General features: G+C 47.2%; 3 protein-coding genes across 3 annotated transcripts; 2 read left to right on the forward strand and 1 right to left on the reverse strand.

Moving 5' to 3' along the window:
- Positions 1-5,282: 5,282 nt before the first annotated feature.
- On the forward strand, positions 5,283-7,260 carry HOO65_020720 (Phospholipid metabolism enzyme regulator; the record flags this gene model as incomplete). Its single annotated transcript, XM_071006592.1, has 2 exons — positions 5,283-5,805; positions 5,870-7,260. The coding sequence occupies 2 exons, from the start codon at positions 5,283-5,285 to the stop codon at positions 7,258-7,260; spliced, it is 1,914 nt and encodes a 637-aa protein (XP_070861358.1).
- A 3,601-nt stretch (positions 7,261-10,861) lies between these two features.
- Positions 10,862-12,263, reverse strand: HOO65_020721 (Dimethyladenosine transferase; the record flags this gene model as incomplete). Its single annotated transcript, XM_071006769.1, has 4 exons — positions 10,862-11,480; positions 11,591-12,006; positions 12,046-12,052; positions 12,163-12,263. The coding sequence occupies 4 exons, from the start codon at positions 12,261-12,263 to the stop codon at positions 10,862-10,864; spliced, it is 1,143 nt and encodes a 380-aa protein (XP_070861359.1).
- Positions 12,264-12,902: 639 nt separating this feature from the next.
- Positions 12,903-15,695, forward strand: HOO65_020722 (Pre-mRNA-splicing factor prp1; the record flags this gene model as incomplete). Its single annotated transcript, XM_071000141.1, has 1 exon — positions 12,903-15,695. One exon carries the CDS (start codon positions 12,903-12,905, stop codon positions 15,693-15,695), a length of 2,793 nt encoding a protein of 930 aa, XP_070861360.1.
- Positions 15,696-15,736: the final 41 nt, after the last annotated feature.

Consider the following 15,736-nt stretch of genomic DNA (forward strand, 5'->3'; position numbering starts at 1 on the left):
TGTCTTGGTTCATAGTCTGCAATGTTTTCCGTATTTAACCCTACATATATCCCTTCCCAATGTTGAGTTTTGAGATCATTTACATATTAGGGTTATGATACCCATATCTTTAGGGTCGGTCGCTCAAGAACAAAAATGTCCAGCATTGTCAAGTTGTAGAGTAGGAGTTGTCAATGAGGAGTTTTTGGTATCTTTTTAAGTAAACCTGAAGTTTTCTTTTCTCCGTCACTGTTGGAGAGGTTTTTATTTCATATAGGAGACAACTTGACCGCCACTTTTTTTCTTGCTTTGGGATCTTTTCGCTTGTGGAGGGAGATCCAGGTTGTTGAGGTGTTATGCTAAAGCGCCAGGCTAGGGCCATGCCATGTTCGGCAATATGCACTCAGATACCGATGCAAGGACATGAATCTGATAGACATATCCACTCTTTCCAAGACACGTGCTGTATTGGTTAGATCGATTGATGTGTACAGTGGGCAGGCGGATAGATGAATATCTGCGTGTCGCCGACCTCTTGGGTGCTTGAGAATACAAGGTAGGGAAGGGCAGTCAGATGAAGTAGTAGAATGCAGCGCAAGAGATCTCTGCTTGGAGTCTTGCAGGAGGGCTAGATGAGCGAGTTATGAGTCTGTAGGAGTTGTTGTTAAGGGAAAAAGGATGGCGAAGGAAGAAGAAACATGACCTCGACGATGCAGTGATTTTGTGATTTTGCGGTTTTGTGATGTAGTTAGGCTAGCCTGGGAAACCCAAACTTGGTTGATGTAGGCAACATGCACCTACTAACTAGCCATGCCTCTAGTTGATGTCGGTTGCTTCTAACACTTCCGCCTTTTCCTCTCGGGTTGCTGACGTCGATGCCAACGCACCACTTCCTTCACCCCTCCTTTATGCTGTTTATCTCCCTCCTTCCCCTCAATATCCTTGGAAAGACCGTGAAAATTTTACTATTTATTAGAGCAGGCCAGGAACAAAGCAAGTGGCATCAGAACAGCGAGAACAATGACAAATGGTTGGGGTTACAATAGGACACAAAATGAGGAAAGGAGGATAGCAGACGGACATGAAATATGAGGGAAGGTTGGGCGGAGGCGGAGGCGTAGGTTTTGGGTTGGGCTTGTCTGGGCTGAATGGCAGAGTCAAGACAAAGGAAGATAGAAGATGGAAGAGAAGACCTACATATCGTGGCTGGGGTTCGTATGTGCGCGTGTGTATGTGTATGTGCATGTGTACGTGTGCCGTTAGGGTAGCAAACAAACAGGTTGTTTCATATCATTGTTATACTGTAGTATACAGGTCAAAGAAGGAAGAAAATAAAGTCAGGCCATAAAGCCATCATCTTTGGGTTCCCTGTTGTGAGCAGACAGACGGATGTCGGAGAGTATTTTGGTTGCCCGATGTTGATTTCCCATCGAGCCGAGGAGAAATGGGAAAAAAAAGCTAGGAGGGAAGGATAAACGAGAATAGAGAATATTACGTAGGTGGGGATGAGGCTGATTGCAAGTATAGGCAGTAAGAAACCTGTGGGTATTGAGTTTACAGTGGTACGACGAGGGGACCCTGGGATACAGTTGAGTACAGGGTGGAAGAGCATGGGGATGGCAGAAGAGCACAGGGGACGGTAGAAGAGTACAGGGGAAAGGGACACAGGAAAGTAGGGCTACAGAGGGCAGCCAAGGTCTGCGCACGCATCACATGCTGTATTTGCACAGCACTTTTTTATTTACCGAATTGGAGGTGTCGCATTATACAACTTAAAATGGCCGTACTATGGACATTTTGCATCACTATAGTATTGAGCTTTTATACGAACTGCAAACGGGAGCCACTACTTTCATTTCCGTTGAGTGACGTCAAGAGAAGCCGTTGTTGGCCATTGGTAGGGGAGCTTGAACATACCCCTAATCAGTCACGTGACTAACGGTCACTCTGCATTCAGCGTTTTGCTTGGGTGCCCTGATGTGTCTTTGACGCAGCAAGTTGTTTTTCTCTTCCAGTGCATCAACTGCCTAGGTCATCTGTATATTTACATGTTTAATTTAGAGAGTATATCGATGCGCTTCTTCCATGTATGCACCATGCATATGCACTCACTTATGTACCATCGTACAATCGTCCTACCCACCCTCTTCCTGATGTAGAGACAAGTCCGGATTAGAAAGAAGAAACAAGACAAACAACAACTGCAACGCAATGAAATCCCTGGCTTGCACACCCTCGCTATTTAATGTGATTGGTAGGACTCAGCCTGCCGACATTTTTCTGTCTAATGTGCTTGTTGTTTGTGCTTCGTTTTCCCTTGGTGACATGTAGGCTCTAGCTAGTCCCCTGAAAGGAAAAGAAGAAAGAAGCAAACTAATCAACATGGGACATATAATACAGCAACACAAGGAAAAAATAGCACAAGAATGATGAAGACAAATAAGAAAAGGGAAAGGCCTCGCTTTACACCCTTAGTCTCTTTCTCGTGGTGGGGGGCCTGTGCTGTTAGCCTGGACTGGCCCTTTTTGTCCTTCTCCGTCTTGTTCCCCATGTTTGCTTTGCCAATTTTTGTCTGGCCTTTTTTCTATTCATTTAAATTTTGAGCTTGGATAAGTTTTATGTAGCAGACACAATGGGTCAAGAAAGATATAGACAAGGCCTCAATTTTAGAAAGGGGAGGGCATGCCAAAGGTCAAAGGAGAGGTTGGAAGAGCAAAGAGAGCTCGACCACATAATGTGTAACTAGGGGTGGGTTTGAGCAACGGTAGAGCTTCGTTTTAGTTTGTCATGAGGTCTACCATTTTCTGTTGTGTTGTGTTGTGTGCTCGTTATTGATAGAAGGAGCTTGTGGGTTGGTCTAAGAGGGATGATGACATCTGGCAGCGATACGTTTCCTTCTATTAGTTTTTCCCGTAGACGTTAAATATATTCAAGTTCAAGTTCCTTCTATTAGTCATGATGTAGAGGTGCATGGCGAAGTCTTTGGCTGACAGGCCGGTTTTTACGTGGTAAGTAAGCAAGTACATTTGCGGCAGGTATATGCTACTAAAATTCTGATGCACTGGGCATAGAAAGATACAAGATGAATACAAAGTTGCAATCATTTGTACCAAAACTTTTGTGCTTTCTCCCCAAAAAAAGCTGAGCACAGTAAACGCCCGTATTTTTTTCTTATTCTTATTTTTTACTCTTTCCTTTTTCCAGCCCTCTTTCCTGATATTTTCCTTCCCCCTCTTTACTGTGCCGTGCCACTTCCTTGCGCTTGTGTTGTCTCTTGCCGTTAAAAACACAAGCTCAAGCAACAAAAAAAAGTCTATGGCTAAATTTTTGTTGTTCTTGTTAGGAGGGTAATTGCGAAGTGCTAGGCGTTGGACTCCCCTTTTGATTGGTTGTTCAAAATTCTTGGATTTTCATACTGAAAACAACTTCTGTTTTTTGAGCTAACAAAGGGTACAAAAATCAAATAGAACGAAGGAAGGGGAAAAGGCGGTTGTTGCCTCTTTGCTCCTGTGCTTCAAACAGGAAGCCAAGCTCCTTCCCATGCAAAACTGGGAAACCCCACAGCACACAAGCTTAGCTTTTATGCACAGGATTCGCATTTTCTCTCCCAATTTTTCTCCCTCTTTTTCTTCCCTTTATTTTCTTTGATAACACCATCAAATTTGCTCTTTGTTTTTTTCGTCTTTTTGGCGTATTATTTTTTGAATCGTTTTCTAGAGCTCAAAACCGACGTTCGAAAAGAATATTTCAAAAATTACTTCCATCTATTTTCTTTCAATTAGAGCGGGCATTAACGTTCAACGACTTGCACTACCTTCTTTTTTCCACTATCAAATCTCAATGCCCAAGAAACCCGAAAACTCGTTCCAAAATTCATATTGTTGATCCTTCAGTCATTATTTTTGGTTTTATCCATCTTTTTTTTTTTTTTTCGGCTCTACTTCTTTATTTTTCTTCTTTTCGCCTGTAAAATTGCGCTCGCCTTTTCGATTTTGCTCTAGACTGGGTTTTTATTGGGCCACCGCTCATCCGTCGCCTTTCTGGAATTCCTTTAGACAACAACAAGCCATAAGTGTTTTGACTGCCCAACAACCATAACAATAACTACAACAACACGCTTTCCCTCTTTCTTGCAACAAAATCTCAACTTTTGTCTCTTTTTATTTTTTTTTATTTTAAAAAAAATTATTTTCCCATTAGAAAAAAAGTTCATGAGGATACTTGCCCTTATCTTTTGCTCTCTGTGTCAATCGCATAACTTCAGCTTTTTATTCATTGGCCTGTCTGTCTTCAGTGTTGCTATAAGTCTTCACCTGCCTCCTACTGGGTCTCCTGAATCGTCATTGTTTTCGTCATTGAATCCACAAGCTCGACAGCACCTCTGGTAATTTTACCATCTAGTGGCATGCCTGAGCTCCTATATAACTAATAACGAGGCTGAATTCCTCCAGCAAGGTGAAAGTGTAAGTTCTGTTTGCCATTTCCTTCCCATGTCCTCACCTATGACTATCCTATTTGCCTCCTGCGTACTGGGCTGAGTCTCTGTCCTTCGTAGCTTGGCTTTTTGTTTGGTTTAACCCACTCCACTCCCTTTGTCATCTGTCGAGGCGGCATTCTCTGGCATGCCGGCAGACGAGCCAAGCCAATCAGCAACCCCCCATCTGACTGACAGCTTCCCATCCTCTTTCTATTGTGTTATAGTCCTTGTTCTTCAAAGTCGATTCGCCCTGTAACCCGATACTATGGCCTCAAGGCTCTCCCCGAATGCCTACTCTGGTGCCGCCTCTCCCTTAGATACAAGGGATTCATCAGTTACACATCAACCACCCACTCCCGCCTCTCCATCCACGCCTAGAAACACATCTGCTATTTCATCACAAGCGCGCCATACCTCTGATCACTCGAATTCGCGCATACTGTCCACATCCTTGAGCTCACAACGAACTACAAGAGTCCACCAAACTCATAAACCAAATCTTAGAATATCGTCACCTAGCAAAACCTATCGCTCATCACCTACGCATATTTCTCGCTCGCCATCTGGTCCCGCCTCCCATTTATCCTCAGGCCCTTCTGTCTCTGAAGCACCACGTGACGGTCCTCCCCGTTGGCCCGTGTCGCCTAGAATACGGTCGCCAGCTTTGAGTCAGGCTCAGCCCAACAATTCTTACAACTACATGATGCAACGCACCCAGCATAACGCGCCCGTACGCTATATTTCTTCTTCAGCAAACAGCTCGGCCTCAGAGATGTCAGAGAGTGATACAGATGATCATGAATCTGCTGGACTTCGTACGCCTACCATGAACAACCCAAACCCGCTTGCTACTGTCCAGGAAGTGAGCCAGCCGAACTCTCCTGGCCATGTTACCCGGGACACTGCTATGACTGAAATTCATACCCATCTTGCTACCGATGACTCTCAGAACCAGGAGTTGCAAACACCACAAACACCAAGCTCTCAGGACTCTGACAATATGTCTGCTGCGAGTGTTCGCACCATCCGAGCAAGAAATGTTGCTTCTTACAATGATTCTGATCACACAGCCTCTCAAAACGATGCTAGAAAGCCATCAACTAGTGTTCCACAGCCTCCTATGATGTCACGGCAATCCAGTGCATATTCTACCTTCAATAAGACCAAGCCCACCACTGATGGCTCTTCTATGATTGTTGAAAGTGAAACCGTCACCTCTGTCCCCCAAATTGCTCTCGCTACGATTCCCCAAGGCCCTAGCGGCACTCTTCGCGCTATGCCTAGTACCGAAACGATTCGACCTAAAAAGGACCGCAAGAGACAAACGAGAAAGCAACCAATGAACCCAGGTATGAATAATCTAAGTAATAATTAGTGAGGAATCGTTCATAGATGTACTAATTTTCCTTATAGCTTCTTCTAAAGCGGAAGTGTTCGAGTATAAGGTCGCCAGCGCAGTCGACGAGGCCGATGATTCTGACTCTGACGAAACTTTTGTCTACGACTCAAACCCTCATGACGGCCCTCGGAGGTATCACCATTCTAGAACCCCAAGTACTACGTCCATGGCTAGTCAAGTTGATAGGCCTATGCGATCCATCCACAGTGTAATGGATGCTCCAGGCCCTTCAACATCTTCGAAAAAAAATATGAAGTTCGCCAATACTTACAATAATGCTTCGGATACCCTTACTGGCGACGAGGATGGTAGGGGGTCTAGCAGAAGCAATATCGGTTCTTCTCGGAACTCGACTCGTCACCAACATCACATGAACAAATATGGACGAAATCACAACACGCATGCCTCTTTGTTTGATAATGAGTCGCCATTCGCCAACCCTGCCCGGGCAAAAATGCAGGCCAACTCACGTCAAAACTCCGGGCCGCCTAGCCCTCGTTTCTTGACTTCGCGGTCCCAGGCCAGTCGCCAAACGGCCTCCTACAACTTGTCAAATGCTTATGATATGGATGAAACTGGGCCTGATGATGAACGTACACCTTTGATTTCTTACTCTCGGCCAAACCGCCCCGGACGTCAGAGCCGCCGTGGGCCAACACCGCGCCACATTGAATCCCAAAACTACAGGAGCCGTCCCTCAGCCCTTAACCGTTTGGCTGCTTGTCTCGTAGTTACCATGATGGTTCTAGTAGTCATTACTGGTGCTATTGGCTTTATGTTTGCTACTTCGCAGCCGCTCACGGATATTAAGCTTGTTGCTATTGAAAACGTCCTTGCTAGTGAGCCCGAACTCATGTTCGATCTCACTATCCGTGCGCATAATCCTAACATTGTGGTTGTTACTATTGATAATGCCAATTTGGAAATATTTGCAAAGTCTGTCCATGCTGGTACAGATGCTGATTGGTACAATAGTCCTAGTGGCAGTCCTGGTGATAAGTTTAAGTTCGAGACCCTGGATGAGAAGGAAGTCCACACCGAAGACGACCCCCCCGATGACATGCCCGACGAGTCAGCACCAAACATGCGCTTAGGTACTATCCAGGAATTTGATAGTCCCTTATCTTTTGAGGGCCTATTCTTCCACAAGGGTCTTTCTGTGTCTACTGGGGGCGTGAGGCTTCCACTTCCCGGTAACTCGACTACTGGAGGCTCTGAACGTTGGGGAAAGGTTATCCAAGATGATTTTGATCTTATCGTCAAGGGTATCATCAAATACTATCTCCCGCTAAGCCAAAGGGTGCGAAGTGTGTCTATATCAGGTCGTACCCGCGTCAAGCCAAACTCTGCCAGCAACCCATCCTTGAAGCCTAACATCACCATGGCTGGGTCGCCGGGCCTCTGAGGGGGGGTCTTTTTCCCTTCTTCCACTCTTTAATCTCGCCGTTTTCCTTTGTAATCCTATGCTTTGTGCGTGTCATTTCTCGATCAACTTCGCATTGTATATTCCCTCTCTATGATGTTTTTTTTTTCTTTTTTTTTTTCCTTTCCTCCCATTACACGATGTGTCACTGGCTAAGCTGCTTTTGTCTGATGCAAGACAGACTGCTGGATGACTGCTGGCCGACCGCCATTTTATGAAGAACATGACCAGCCCTTGTTTTCCTTTCTGTTTGTTTTTATTCCCCTCTTCGTTCTACGTTGCTTTTTCTCTTCTCTCGAGGATGCTCAAAGTTTTCTTTCTTGGGTTGCTTGTCCCTTGTTTACTTTATGCAGAACTTGGACTGCAGATTGAACCTTTCATGATGACCAAGGGCATGAAAAAGGCTTTGGGCTATTTTATATCCATTTAACCTCGAATATGGAACGAGGACGATGAAAATATGCGTCTTTGGCCCTGAGCCTTATGCTGGATCTTCTATGCTGTGTTCTGAGCTAGAAGAGTGTCAGATTTGCTTGATGTCGTTGACTAGTTGCCTGTTATCTTGATTTTCTTTTTCTTTCATGCTTCAAAGATGCATTTGCTTTTGTGTTTCTTATACTTGCGTCAGACTACACAGCACATTCATTTGTTTTCTCTTGCAACTTGCTTGTCACTGCAATTGTATATCTTTGTTTTGCTTGCACTCGTTGCGGCGAGTTAATTACACACATACATAGAACTTATGAGTTTATAAAACAATGAGATATAACCAAAAAGACGATGGCGAGTATTACAGCGAAAGGTGTTTGTTTGTTTGTTTTTATTCTTTAACGTCTACCTACGTATGTACGTATGCATTTTTTAGCGTCTACCAACTGGTTTTCCACAGCAATACGTTGGGATGTTCTGGATGGAAAAGGAGTAAGAGGATGTCGTACTCCGACACCTTCTCGCCGGGGTTGGCCACCAATGCCCCCAGCAAAAAGTGTGAGTGGATCCTTGTGGTAAGAGAAAGACAAAGAGCAGCGTAGATAGCCTAGTCTTTGCTTGTAGAGAGTTTAGCCAAAAAAGAGGTCGAATGGTTCGTGGTCATCCAGATGATCTGGAGCACTGGGAATTGAGCCCAATGCGGGGGTCGAACCCGCAACCTTGAGATTAAGAGTCTCACGCTCTACCGATTGAGCTAACCGGGCGGGGATTTTTCGCTGAGGACTTCGGCCGTATAGGATCTCATGAATTTTGAAATCCGGCGGTTGTCGGCGATGAGCGGCAGAAACAGAGAAGTTGCGGACGCAAAAGCGATTTCGGGTGTTCGTTTGGCTTGACGCGTAAAGTTGACTGTAACTGTTTCACGGACACCGGAGCCAGGGTAACCCGGGAGCTGCTCCCGTCCGGACTGCCGTCGTATTGCTGCGAAAAAACAGTAGGTAGACGTTAAATAATATAATAACAATAACAATAAGGAGCTAGGGTATAGTGAACCTTGCAGAGGGCCAATTCTGTCTGGTAGTCAACTCGGCCTCGTTTGATCTTAGTAGTTTCCGTAGATGATAAATAAATTCAAATTCAACTCCGAGCTCAAAAAAATGCGGGACACTTGTTGATGTACAGGGCTATGCGGTGTGGTTTGTGACACTGAAAGACATAAAAGCAACCTGGTAAACTGCTAGTGTAATATTGTTGAGGTTACACCTAGCTATGGTGGAAATGCGAAAGGTTCGTGTAACCAAATGTTTCTGATGCCTGTTTGGAGACGCAATGTTTTTGTTGCCTATTTGGACCCTGAGATATGTAGTTCAGTTCTCTCTGTGTTGAATATATGTTTCTTCCTGACACGAGATCTTTGCTCTTTCCCTGGCACTTGTAAAGATCCGGGTTGTGCCTTCGGATTATGACAACTATAACGCAACCCTGGGCTCATACAATGTAGATGAGAAACATAGCCTCTACACACCCTAAAGATTTCTTTGGTCGAGAGAATGGAATTAGAAGAATGAGGGCGGAAGTGTAGAGACAGTATATTATAAGGCAAGGGGAGAGAGGAGGGAGTGTTTGGAAGACAAAAAAAGGTGGCAGGTTCAGAAGGAGGTGTTGAAGGGGCCCTAGAGTGAGGCTTTAGAAGCCCATTTTCTCAACAGCCGCAACAAAATAAACTGCGATAGTTAATTTGCCGAGTATAGGACAAAACTAACGTAATACACTGGGACCAGCATCCAGTGCTAGTAGCCGTTGGCACTGAAGCGTTCTCTGCATGTGGTTAAATTTTCGTTTTCGGTTTTAGTCCACAAGAGCTTTTCTTTTGGATAGGGTCTAAATTAGAGTCCTCCTGCCTCTAATTGTTCTATTAGATTCTGAGCAGATATCTTTCCATATAGTCGCGGATTCAATTTACAGGTCTTTCTGTGCACCTCATTCATACCTACCTACTCCGCACATCTGACATAATAAGGCAGCGTTTTGATGTTCCTGTTTTAGACGGTATGCAACAAAAGCACTGCTCACCGTGACTCGATAGTCTTGCTATAACTAGCTAGCACTTGTGGACTCTTAGGGTATCAGGGAAAGCCCAAATGCTTGCGGTTCTAGAGCTCCAGGTGTCCTTGGGCTAAGGACCCTTGGTGGTAGCTTTTTCCTTAAATAGTTTGAGGAGGGTCTGGAGGAGGCCCCCTAAGCCACCTCCTCACTCCGGGTAGCCTAGGACTCTTACAACTGCCCCCTTCGCTACTGAGTCTGCCCCATTATTCCCTGAAGTATACCCGTTTTCTGAGCCTAGGTGCAGTAGACCTTTGGGCATGTATATGGATTTTCTTGGACGTTTTGGGTGATGATTTTGGCTTGGTTCAGCTCGTGGCCTGGCGCGCCCATCTCCCTAGCTATCAAGTTCATTCTCCCCACGGCTAGGCGATCTAGGTAGTGTCGCTGTCCTTAACGAGCCTGTGGTTTAGATTCTGAAGGCTGAGTCTAATGGTTTAGGCTTCTGATTCTGCAACTTTAGTCCATTCACTAAACGAGAGAACTTCAGTGAGTTTCCGACTGTCCTACTCTACTAGCTAGTCAGTCCTGGCCTATATTGTTACAAGTTTCGACCCATCGGCATAGAACTAGATGCTCGAGTTTTCACAGATATCACGACAGTTCTTGTGTAGCCTTGCCTCTATGATCATCTACTGAAGTAATCAGGTGTGGGTTAAAATACTATCTTTCTTGCGCTTGAGAGACCACAGGAAAGAAAGGTTTGAGGGCGTTTATTGTCATATCTAGACTTTTTTTAAAGCATAACCTAGAAACTTGATTGATATATTTTAGTAGCCTAACTCCATCAACGCCAAAATAAAAGAATTGAAACAAACTGAACACAGGGAAAATAGTAACCCGGAGCCAGAAAGATATTGTCGTAAAAGTAAGAAAAGCGAAAGGAAACAAAAGCCCGCTCATAATAGGAAAATGAAAACCAGCAAGTTCTAGTAAGCGAAAAGAAAGCAGGAGAACTAGGGAAGAAGATATGCCGAGATATAGAGAGAAACGGAAGACCCACGAGTCTACTAGAAAAAAGACTGGTCCGGTTGGCTTTCCCCGCTCTTATCTATGAAGCAAAGTGAATGCCTTCCTTGTTGAACTCGTATAACAGGCGTAGGAACTCGCTCTGATCGCACTTGGACGCACGCTGCTCGCCCAGTCCAGTACGCTCTAGCGTGCCAAGCACCTTGTTGCGCACCAACTCCGTTGTTTTGGTCTTGCTACGTTTACTAGGGGTCTTGTCTTCTGCAGCTTCTCTGACTTGCATGTCCTTAAAGAACTCGGGGGCGTCATCGTTGTCGTCGTCGTCATCTACTTCCATGCCTTCATCTGCAGCAGTAGAGCCCTCAGCCTCCATATCCTCATCTTCATCGACAGCATCGCTGGTAGGCGCAACTACAGTGTCATCCAAAGGCACATCGTGGAGGCTGGCCCAGGTGCGGTAGTTGCGCTCTAGCATAGTCATAATCTTCCCGGTCAAGAAAGACGCCCGGATGGTCTTGTTGCGGCGAGAAAAGACGATGCGTAGTAGACCGTCCCATTCTTCATAACTGACTTCGGGCCGCGGGTAGATGGGCTCAATACGCACAACGCTCGACTCGACCTTGGGCGGCGGGTTGAAGTTGGCTTTGCCAACTTTGAGCACATGAGAGACCTTTGCGAATAGTTGGGCGTTGGCGGAGAGGCTAGAGTAAAGATGAATTGTTAGACATGGGCGTTCTCTGGCATCTATTCTTCCTTCCCGTATCCTCTCCCCCCAGTTTTTCAGCATTTTCATGTTGGTGATGGAACTTACCGGCAGTACAGAGGGTCGCCGGGCTGGGCCACGAGACGTAGGGCAAACTCACGCTGAAGCATAAGAACAGCAGTGCGTGGGGGCTTGGGCATTCCGAGAATACGGAAAATTAGAGGGCTGGAAATTTGGTAGGGTGTGTTGGAGATAAGCACGTCAAAGGCTGGCAGCTTTTCCATCTTGATGACATCGCCCATGAGGACCTCGAGTTTGCGGTGCTCAGGCGTACCCTGTACACGCTTGGTGACTTCGGCAGCCATACGGGGATCGATTTCGACGCAAATAAGCTTCTTTGATTGCGGTAGAATGCGCACAGTTAAATTGCCGGAACCGGGACCAACTTCAAGAACAGTGTCGGTTGGCTTTAAGTTGGCCTTAGCGACAATTGCGTCACTGACACCAGGGTTCTTGAGAATATGCTGTAGAGAAAAGGGACAAAGTTAGATGCCGCGACAGACCACGAGGCTGGGATTCTAATATTATAATATTAGTGCCGTTGATTTTGCCGCACCTGACTGTATGTGATGTTAGTGAAGGTATTGATAATAAGGTATGAGGGCACGCCATAGACTCACCCATAATCTTTGTTGAACTTGAAAATGTTGTTCTTAGACGATTTATCGTACGGAGAAGCTCCGTTGCTGCCATTGCGTTTGGGGGTCTTGACTTTTCCCATGGCGGAGATTTTGCGTCTGATATTGCTGGCTAGATAGAAAGAAGCTGGTGACGTTGGTGGGCGTTAAAGTCTTCGAGTCTCGTGGGGTTGAAAGATCGTGGAATTTTTTTGCTGTAGGCCCTGGATTCTGCCATGTGGGGCTTACAATGATAGGATAAAAGCGGTGAAGGACTGGACGTCATGAAGACAAGGGTACAGTTTTAAAGACAGTGTGCAGACACGGTACCAGACTGTGGGCGTTATAGAGCTGCCAAAATTGTGCCAATGTTCAGCCTTGTCTGTCCATGATTTTTGCCTGGGCATGTGATGAATTCACGAAACTTGGGCGATTATTGACAGTCTCGTTAGCCATTTGCTCCTTTACTCTTGGCCTTTTTCTTATTTCTCTAGTTTTCAACTGTCTGATTGTTCGCCAACGCGGTGTTGCCATAGGCCATAGAGCCCTCCAAAGTTTTATACATACAAAAAGAGTATGTCAAGACTCGCTCATCGAGAGTCCGATCCAGCTCATATTCATCATTTTCGCAGTGAGCCTCTTCTGTAGTGCACCTCTAGGCCTTTGCGCTATAGATCAAATTATCGAACCCTGTAACTCTTACGGTGCGGACCAGCCTATTAAAGTCTAGAACCAACTTAACAATGTCTGGGAGACGTGACTTCCTGAGCCAACCGGCCCCCGAAAATTACGTGGCCGGACTTGGTCGTGGTGCTACTGGCTTCACTACTCGCTCTGATCTAGGGCCGGCTCGCGATGGCCCTAGTGACGACCAAATCAAGCAAATTGTAGCCAAGCGCGCGGCGCAGCTTGGTATTGCAACCGACAATCGAAAAGGCGACAAAAAGAAAAGCGAAGCTGAAGACGAGGCCGCAGGTGGAGACGACGAGCGATACCAAGATCCCGACAACGAGGTGGGCCTATTTGCCGGCGGCAGCTACGACAAAGATGACGAAGAGGCCGACGAGATCTGGGAATGGGTTGACCAGCGCATGGCTAAGCGACGAAAGACGCAACGAGAGACGCGTGAAGAAACTGAGCGCCAGGAATACGAGCGCAAGAACCCTAAAATCCAGCAGCAATTTGCCGACTTGAAACGTGCCCTCGGCACAGTTACCGACGAAGAGTGGCAGAACATTCCTGAAGTCGGCGACTTGACAGGCAAAAATCGCCGTGCCAAACAGGCTCTGCGCCAGCGCTTTTATGCCGTTCCCGACAGTGTCCTCGCGGCTGCACGCGACGCTGGAGAAATGTCTACAACTGTCATGGACGAAGGTGCTGAGAAGTCACAGGCTGACACAACTGACGGGACAATGACAAACTTTGCGAAGATTGGTGCGGCTAGAGACAAGGTGCTCAAGGTCAGACTGGACCAGGCTGGAAGCGATTCGTCTAACGGAACGTCGACTAGCATCGATCCACAGGGCTACATAACTAGTCTCAACCGCCAGGTCATTTCAGAGGCCCAAGCAAATGTTGGTGACATCAACCGTGTACGAGAGCTTCTGCAGTCCGTCATCAAGACAAACCCCAACAATGCATTGGGATGGATTGCGACGGCCCGTGTTGAGGAGCTTGCTGGCAAGACCGTCACTGCACGCAAGATCATCTCCCAGGCCTGTGAAAAGCAACCCAAAAACGAGGATGTATGGCTAGAGAATATTCGACTAAATGAGGGACATAATGCCAAGGTAATTGCTGCAAACGCGATCAAGCACAACGGCCGCTCAGTGCGACTCTGGGTCGAGGCTATGAAGCTAGAGAACATCCCCAGCTCAAAAAAGCGTGTCATTCGCCAAGCATTAGATCATTTGCCCGAGTCTGAGGTCCTGTGGAAGGAGGCTGTGAATCTTGAGGACGACCCAGCGGACGCTCGTCTCTTGCTTGCCAAGGCTACGGAGCTTATTCCACTGTCTGTCGATCTGTGGCTAGCCCTAGCACGGCTTGAGACGCCTGCGAATGCACAAAAGGTGCTCAATAAAGCGCGTAAGGCCATTCCTACTTCCCACGAGATTTGGATTGCGGCTGCGCGCCTGCAGGAGCAGCTAGGCGACGGCAACAAGGTCAATGTTATGAAGCGTGCCGTGCAAGTCCTTGCCAATGAGTCTGCCATGCCCAAACGTGAGGACTGGATCGGTGAAGCCGAAAAATGCGAGGACGAAGGTGCAGTGGTGACGTGCGGCAATATTATCCGCGAGACTCTAGGCTGGGGCTTGGACGAAGATGACGACCGGAAGGAGACGTGGATGCGAGATGCCAAGTCCAGCATTAACCGGGGCAAGTACGGGACGGCGCGTGCCATATATATGTATGCCTTGCGGGTCTTTGTCAACAGCAAAACACTGTGGATGGAGGCTGCAGACCTGGAACGACACCATGGCTCGAAGAATTCTCTATGGGATGTCCTAGAAAAGGCTGTCGAGGCATGCCCGAAAAGCGAGGTGCTCTGGATGATGCTGGCGAAGGAAAAGTGGCAGTCTGGTGACCTTAACGGGGCTCGTCAAGTGCTTGCACGAGCGTTCAAGCAGAACCAGAACAACGAAGATATATGGCTAGCAGCTGTCAAGCTAGAGGCCGAAAACAATCAAGTCACCGAAGCCCGCAAGCTTCTCGAGATGGCACGTGAGCAAGCGCCTACAGACCGTGTATGGACCAAGAGCGTAGTGTTTGAGCGGGTGCTTGACAACAAGGATGAAGCGCTGAATCTGGTGATCCGAGCACTGCAACTCTTTCCGACAACCGGCAAACTATGGATGCTCAAGGGCCAGATCTATGAAAGCATGGGCATGATGCCACAGGCGCGCGAGGCCTACAGCACAGGCGTCAAGTCAGTACCGAAGGCGGTTCCGCTGTGGCTGCTGTACTCTCGACTGGAAGAGCGGGAAGGCTCGGTCGTCAAGGCACGTAGTGTGCTAGATCGTGCCAGGCTAGCAGTGCCCAAGTCAGCAGAGCTATGGTGCGAGTCGGTGCGTGTAGAGAGGCGGGCAGGTAATATTAGCCAGGCTAAGAATGTCATGGCCAAAGCGCTGCAGGAGGTGCCGAAAAGCGGACTGCTATGGTCAGAGCAGATCTGGCATCTTGAGCCACGCACGCAGCGACGGCCGCGAGCACTCGAAGCCATCAAGAAGGTGGAAGCCGACCCGCTGCTATTTGTGGCAGTAGCACGTATCTTCTGGGGCGAGCGCAAGCTAGAGAAGGCCCAGAACTGGTTTGAGAAGGCATTAATGGTTGATGCCGATATGGGCGATACATGGGCTTGGTACTACAAGTTCTTACTACAGCATGGCACTGACGAAAAGAAGTCGGATGTTGTGTCAAAGTGCGCCCTGAACGAGCCACGTCACGGCGAGTACTGGCAGATGGTCGCGAAACAGCCGCAGAATGCGCGGAAGAGCACAGAGGAAGTCCTAGTGCTAGTAGCCCAGGTTCTAGAGTAGCCGGCAGAGAGAGGAGGAGGAAGGGGGTTTGCCGGAGTCTA

The sequence above is a fragment of the Ceratocystis lukuohia genome (assembly GCF_044167205.1).
Source record: "Ceratocystis lukuohia strain C4212 chromosome Unknown Supercontig2_pilon, whole genome shotgun sequence".
In the NCBI taxonomy this organism is placed as follows: Eukaryota; Fungi; Ascomycota; class Sordariomycetes; order Microascales; family Ceratocystidaceae; genus Ceratocystis; species Ceratocystis lukuohia.